Consider the following 6774-nt stretch of genomic DNA (forward strand, 5'->3'; position numbering starts at 1 on the left):
ACTATCAAAGGACTAGCAGCAGCAGCAGCAGCAGCAGCAGCAGCAGCAGCAGCAGCAGCAGCAGCAGCAGCAGCAGCAGCAGCAGCAGCATGATGATGATGATGATATTAAATGTGTTGTTTTAGGAACATCCATTGCAAATACATGGAATTCAATAAACATTGAATAGCATATCATGCAGTTTGTCTGTGCCTTTTCCTCCGTGTTGTCCTGGTTTGCTGTGCTGCCTCCTAGTCGCCACCATGGTTTGCTGTGCTGCCTGGGGATGCTGAAATCGCTCCGAGAAAAGAGTACGAATGTACGGCTTCCCCACTGACACAGAGCGCAGGAAAAAATAGCTGGCTCAAGTCAGCAGGAGCAATTTCACGACCAACAGCAAAAAAATATGTGAGGTTATTATATACAAACACTGCATTTGAACTTTTTCACAAAACGAAAACCACACCATTGGGAAAGCTTAATGTTTTGTTTAATACAAAAAAACAGGGAAAGGCTTGAAAAACACAGAGTTGAGACTCAGGGTGCAGGGTGAGGGTCTCAATGCAGGTATTCAGGCTCCATTGAATCCCCCTCTGGTTCTTGTGCTGAAAGAGGGAGTAACAGACAGGAGAAAGGGTTATACACACCTATATAGCACACCTATTGGATGGGAAATTGCCGTGGGGAGATAAGGTGTGGTCTTTGTTCCCAACTGAAGTTATGGAACTTTATTATGTGTGAGTTTAACAAAGTATGACAAATGGCAGCAGTAACAGATGTGATATGAATTTCTATAAAGTTGTCTCACATTCTTGTTCATATTTTATATACAGTATGTAATGAGTATAACATGTCCAGTAAGTATAAAGTGTTTCCTAATACTGTGTATTCAACCACTATTGAATATGTATGTGGGCAGACAAAACTGAGTTGTTCTGTGTGTGAAGTAACCTCAAGTCACACAATTTGAAGCAGACCAGTTTGTCAAGACAAAAAAGGGCAAGACTAGGCTGAGAGCAGAGGCTATACCCACCATCTTCGTGCATCGCCCTGTGGTCAAAAAGAGAATGGCCCCTGCACCACGATTCACCCCGGGACCTGTATCTACAAAGCCCATAGCTCATGATCACAGCTATAGTGTGAAAGGTGACACAGGTATAATAAGTATGAACTCTTAGTAACAAAAGTCATACTTCTTATTTTTAAGTGGTATAATATTTTAAATGTTCGAAAATGTAGTGCCATGTCTTCTACTTACATTAGTCTCAAAGATTGAGGGAAGAAGGGATGAGGAGACTGAGAGAAAGGAAAGTGAGGGTGAAGAAAGACAGGACATGGCTAGTGAGGAGAGACAGGGAGGGCGGACAACAACCACTCAGCCAGCAGCCAGTCAGCATACGAGGGAACCAGCATCCACTCAGCATACGAGGGAACCAGCAGCCAGTCAGCATACAAGGGAACCAGCAGCCAGTCAGCATACGAGGGAACCAGCAGCCAGTCAGCATACGAGGGAACCAGCAGCCGGTCCGCATACAAGGGAACCAGCAGCCAGTCAGCATACGAGGGAACCAGCAGCCGGTCCGCATACAAGGGAACCAGCAGCCAGTCAGCATACGAGGGAACCAGCAGCCAGTCAGCATACAAGGGAACCAGCAGCCAGTCAGCATACGAGGGAACCAGCAGCCAGTCAGCATACGAGGGAACCAGCAGCCAGTCAACATACAAGGGAACCAGCAGCCAGTCAGCATACGAGGGAACCAGCAGCCAGTCAGCATACGAGGGAACCAGCAGCCAGTCAGCATACGAGGGAACCAGCAGCCGGTCCGCATACAAGGGAACCAGCAGCCAGTCAGCATACGAGGGAACCAGCAGCCAGTCAAACAGATCTATTAAAAAAATTAAAGAGAAAATTAAAGAACCAAGAAGGAATCACCAAAGAAGCAAAGGCTGCACTAAGAAAAATCAGGAAGGAAAATGCAGCTCTCAAGAAAACAATGAAAATTAGGGACAACAAATATAAGAAAACGTTTTCAAAAGACCAACTTAAGGCATTAGGCAGACTCACCACAAAGGGGATGAAATGGAGCAATGAGACAATTAAGAAGGCTTTAAAAATGTGCTTTGCGTGCAGACCAACGGGTTGCAAAACTCTGCAGGAATTGCAGATTCCCCTTCCAGGAATAAGGACACTGCAAAGAAGGATGCAATGTGTTAAGTTTGAGCCTGGTGTGTTGACAGAGGTCTTTGATTTCCTAAAATTGAAGGCAGATAGATTGACAGACCTTGAAAGGGAGTGTGTGTGGACCTTGGATGAAATGGCAAACACACCAAGTGTGGAGTTAGACATGATTACAGGCAAACTGTACGGTGATGTGACAGGGGTGGCAACACATGCTTGTGTGTTTATGTTGGCTGGAAACACAACACGGTGGAAGCAAGTAGTGGCATATCATTACACTGGCAATTCTACCAATGGAGCAGAGTACAGGCCAATCATTATTGATATAATACAGAGGGCAGCATCCATAGGGCTACATGTGCTTGATGTCACCACCGACATGGGTAGCCCTAACCAAGCCATGTGGAAATCCTTTGGGGTGGACCAAAATAAAACATCGGTGCCACATCCAGCAAAACCAGACAGGCAGCTTTATTTCATGCCCGATGTCCCACATCTGGTAACATTTTTAAAAAGTGCCCTTGTCCGTGGGCAGGTCTTCATAATTCCTGAGGATGTTGTTAACAGAGAGAACCTCCCCTCTAACGAGGTTTCTGTGGTCCCCATTAAGGACTTATTGACCTTTCAGGAAGGGATGGCCTTAAAAATAGCTCCCCATCGTTCAGCTGCAGCCATCGAGCCAAGTCACTTTGATAAGATGAAGGTTGGTCTTGCTCTAAATGTGTTCAGTAAGGCTACAAGTGCTGGGCTGAAATACATGGTAGAACAAGAAAACCGCCCTCTGTCCTACCTGACGACAGCGTGGTTCCTGGAGCAGGTTGATCGTTGGTTTCATCTGATGTCATCTTGCCATCCAATTACAGCCCTGACCAGGCTCAAGATGGAGGAGTACCAAAAGGCCATCACCGTCCTCCAGAACATCGTCCATCTGTTTCGTGGGATAAAGATAAGTCAAAAGAGAGGTTGGAAGCCTGTTCAAACAGGGGTGATAATGGCAACAACATCCATTTTGGCCATACAAGAGGAGATGCTTACACAAGGACACAGGTTTGTGTTAACGACAAGGTTCACACAAGACTGCCTTGAAAATACATTCAGCTGTGTGAGGCCTAAAAATCCTGTCCCAACTCCAGTGGAATTCCATCATGCACTGATAATCATATCTGTGGGGCAGTTCCTCACCACCATCAGCTCTGGGAGCTACCAGGAAGACCACAGTAGCTTTTTGGCAGACTTCCTGGACACAGGGGAGCCAAAAATCACTCCATCAGTCAGAGTGGAATAGCTGATGGCTGTGAACAGAGCAGCTGCACCTGACCTCACAAAAACTGAGAAATGTATTGTCTTCCATCTTGCAGGCTACATCGTCCACAAAATCATCAAGTTTACCAGCATCTGTGTAAAATGCTAAATTGCAACAGAGCACCATGTGAGAGTCCTTCTGGTGACAACAGCTTGTTAGTGGACTTGAAAGACTTCAAGGCAGGTGCTCTTTGTCGTCCCTCCCAAGAAGCCTTTGACTTCATTCACCAAATTGAGGAACTATTTAGGACCAAGGCTGGTTCCTCCCTCATGCAGCTCCCCAATGCAGTGGGTGTCTTGGAGAAAGAAGCTCAGGCCCTCTCCAGCAGGCTTCCGTCATGCTGTGGAGTACAACAAAAACTCATAAAAAGATTCATACGGCTGAGGCTGAGAATTGAGGCCAAACAAATCAGAAATGACGGAAAAAAAGAATAATTAAAAGATGGCCATTTTGGAAGCAAGAGCCAATCCAAAAAGGTGAAAAGGAAAAACAGCAGCCAAGCTACCACATCCAGCAACCCCCAAACAGATCCACAGCTGCAATCATTTCCATTAGTCGTTGCAATGGAAATATTTGGACTAAACATTGCTCTTCCACCTGCCAGCACCCAGCTAACATCACTGCCCCTCCACCCGTAACATCACTGCCCCTCCACCTGCCAACATCACTGCCCTCCACCTGCCAGCACCCAGCCAGAGGAGCGTAAACAACAAAAACCAGCAAGGTGTCCCGTCATGTACCTGGAAGTTTGGGTTGGCAAAATGGAGCAAGAGAGGGACTTGAAAAACCTTGGTGGCTCTCTACTCATGTTGTTACAGTTGTCTTGGTTACAGCTCTCAAGTTTTGTTTTTTTCCATTTCCACATCTTTAGAAAATATGAAATAAAAAATTTAAGTGAAATCAACCTCTTCTCTGGAGAACAAACTTTGATTTCTCTGTCTTGTGAGTTTGCAGTCTTGCAGTTTTGCTCCTCCACCTGTAACATCACTGCCCCTCCACCTGCGATATAGTAGGTTACTAACAAGATTACTTATATAATACAGTGATAGAATACATGTTTAGTATGCTTACTTATATAAAACAGTAGTATTAAACTTACCTTGTGTTTTCACTCTCACTTAAGTCCCTCTCCCTTTGCCATCAATCCAAAATCAGCTGAGCTGCAACATTATACAGACAGGTAATAATCAACATAACCACAAGGACACAATATGGCTCTGCTAAAAACACTAACTCTTACACGCACCAAAGTTATATTTATCTAATATTTAACTGCCTCTACCCCTGCATACAATCCCTTTTAGAAGACCCTCTTCTCTAATTCAACAACGTTGGACGAAATGACATTAAGAGAACGGAATTTACAATTAAAAGGCTGTTCAACGTGTGTTGCTAACTTGATCCGGTATCCTAGCTTAATCTGTTATCTGTAAACGTTCCCTAAATCTACTAATTTAGGGATAATCTACTGACGTCCTTTAATACACATGTTAATTTGAATCAGATGTACTGATAATATCCGCAATATAAATCTTTAAACTTCTTCTTACCTTTAAAAGTCCGTCACGAACGGTCTATTATGCTGCAACTCTACAGCTCTGCTAGCCTTGGTGCTAACTTCCGGGGAACGATTGAGAGGCTCCACGATCCGCCATTGCTGTAAAGAATTGGTCCATTGGAGTTAACGGAGATGACGTAACTCTCAGTCTATATGGTGCTGGTTTGAAGTATAGATGTACGCAGTATAGAGGATTCTTAGCTTTGGGTGAGTTGTTGCTCTCATCACTCAGTTGTAAAAATAATAATAATTGTGATCTATGTGTACTATTCTGTGTATAATCCATCTGCATTTATTGGTTATATTTTATGTTTAGCTAAATGTCTTTAGATTCCGTAGTGTATCACTTTTTATAAGAATTGTACATAAACTGAGAGTGAGCCGTTTTCCAGCTAACTAGTTAGCCGCTAACGTTCTGGAGGAGTGCATGTGGCATTTACGTCACTGATGTGAAACTTTCCTTTGTAGAGCAACATCTCACTGTACTGTGGCTAAACTGTGTATCTTTGTGTCTATTCCATGGTTTGCAGGTATGTTTATTTTGAGCTGTTAAATGTTTTATTGAATACTGTTCATTTAAGTAATTTGATTAATCTTTATTGTCACAATTACAAACTAAATTGTTTTGTGTTTGTAATAAATGTTATTGGGTTTCTTTATATTTGTATTTAGAATCCTTTTTCTCTAAACAAATGATACCACTATACGATCACTGTAAGAGTGTTAGAGGATTCTTAGCTTTGGAGCAACATCTCACTGTACTGTGGCTAAACTGTGGATCTGTGTGTCTATTCCATGGTTTGCAGAATTAAAGCTGATTGATATCTCAAACCGACTCCGGTGAAGTACAAGAAAGCAACAGCAAACCAGGACGCAGGATGACTGAGCTCACGTTGAGGACGTAATGCATGTGTGCAGGTTACGTGCCAGTCGAATAAAGATGGACACTCGGAATGAGAGAAGTAGTCTGCGTCGTCTGTTTATGTAGACAATTATATGTCCATAGAACAGAACATTACAGATGGATCGATAGATAGTTATAGATAGATAGAGAGATTTGTACCTAAACAAAACACAAGTCTGACACCAAGCGTTTAAATCAGCACTGGTAGCGATATTTTATACTTCATGCTATCTGCATAAACTATATCATATGAAAAGCTGAGAGTCCACAGATTCTATTGGTATAAATGTCATCCCTGTGCGATCAAAACTCACTGTTCTGTATGATATATAAAAGAACATTGTACCTTGAAAATCAATAGCGGGTACATTTTACCCGTTGGCGGTTTTAGGTATACAGCGACCTCTGGCGGTTCTAGTGTTAAGCAGCAAAGACCCCGACAATTTGCACCAACTGGTGGTATGTTGTCACTAAGAATGCTTCCACCCAGTTAAATTAACTGGATTCTTCAGTTAATTTCAGATTTTGAACAATATTCACCATAATGACGTTTTAAATGTTTCAGAGGTTCAGTTAGAAAATAGCTTTTTGATAAATCAATTGATTCTAATTTCTAAATATAAAAAAATGCATTGCAGCTATTTTGATTTAATCTGAAGTATTCCAAAATAAACATCAAAACTGTGTTATTGTTCCTTTTATAAATTATGAACACATCCAATGAATGAGTTACTAAGTACGGAAAGGAAGTCACAGCCCTTTGCATTACAGATTCTTACATAATTACCACTCCAGGTCACCTCTGACTGCAGCTCAGCTACACATGAGCAGTTTTATAGTTTCTTCTAAGG

General features: G+C 42.6%; 1 protein-coding gene across 4 annotated transcripts; it reads right to left on the bottom strand.

Moving 5' to 3' along the window:
- Positions 1 to 452: 452 nt before the first annotated feature.
- Positions 453 to 5128, bottom strand: LOC307034418 (uncharacterized protein). Of its 4 annotated transcripts, XR_013806886.1 has the most exons (6): positions 5012 to 5128; positions 4561 to 4621; positions 3194 to 3801; positions 2949 to 3086; positions 1238 to 1865; positions 453 to 584 (listed from the first exon to the last, which is right to left on the bottom strand). XR_013806886.1 is itself a non-coding variant. In XM_079673266.1 (5 exons), the coding sequence occupies exons 4-5, from the start codon at positions 3001 to 3003 to the stop codon at positions 1318 to 1320; spliced, it is 603 nt and encodes a 200-aa protein (XP_079529392.1). In that variant the 5' UTR covers positions 3004 to 3086; positions 3341 to 3801; positions 4561 to 4621; positions 5012 to 5128; the 3' UTR covers positions 453 to 1317. The 4 variants fall into 4 exon arrangements, 3 of the variants coding, with proteins under 3 accessions (XP_079529392.1, XP_079529391.1, XP_079529393.1); XM_079673266.1 differs by having other exon boundaries at positions 453 to 1865; positions 3341 to 3801; XM_079673265.1 differs by having other exon boundaries at positions 453 to 1865.
- Positions 5129 to 6774: the final 1646 nt, after the last annotated feature.

The sequence above is a fragment of the Notothenia rossii genome (assembly GCF_949606895.1).
Source record: "Notothenia rossii genome assembly, chromosome: 3".
NCBI lineage: Eukaryota > Metazoa > Chordata > Actinopteri > Perciformes > Nototheniidae > Notothenia > Notothenia rossii.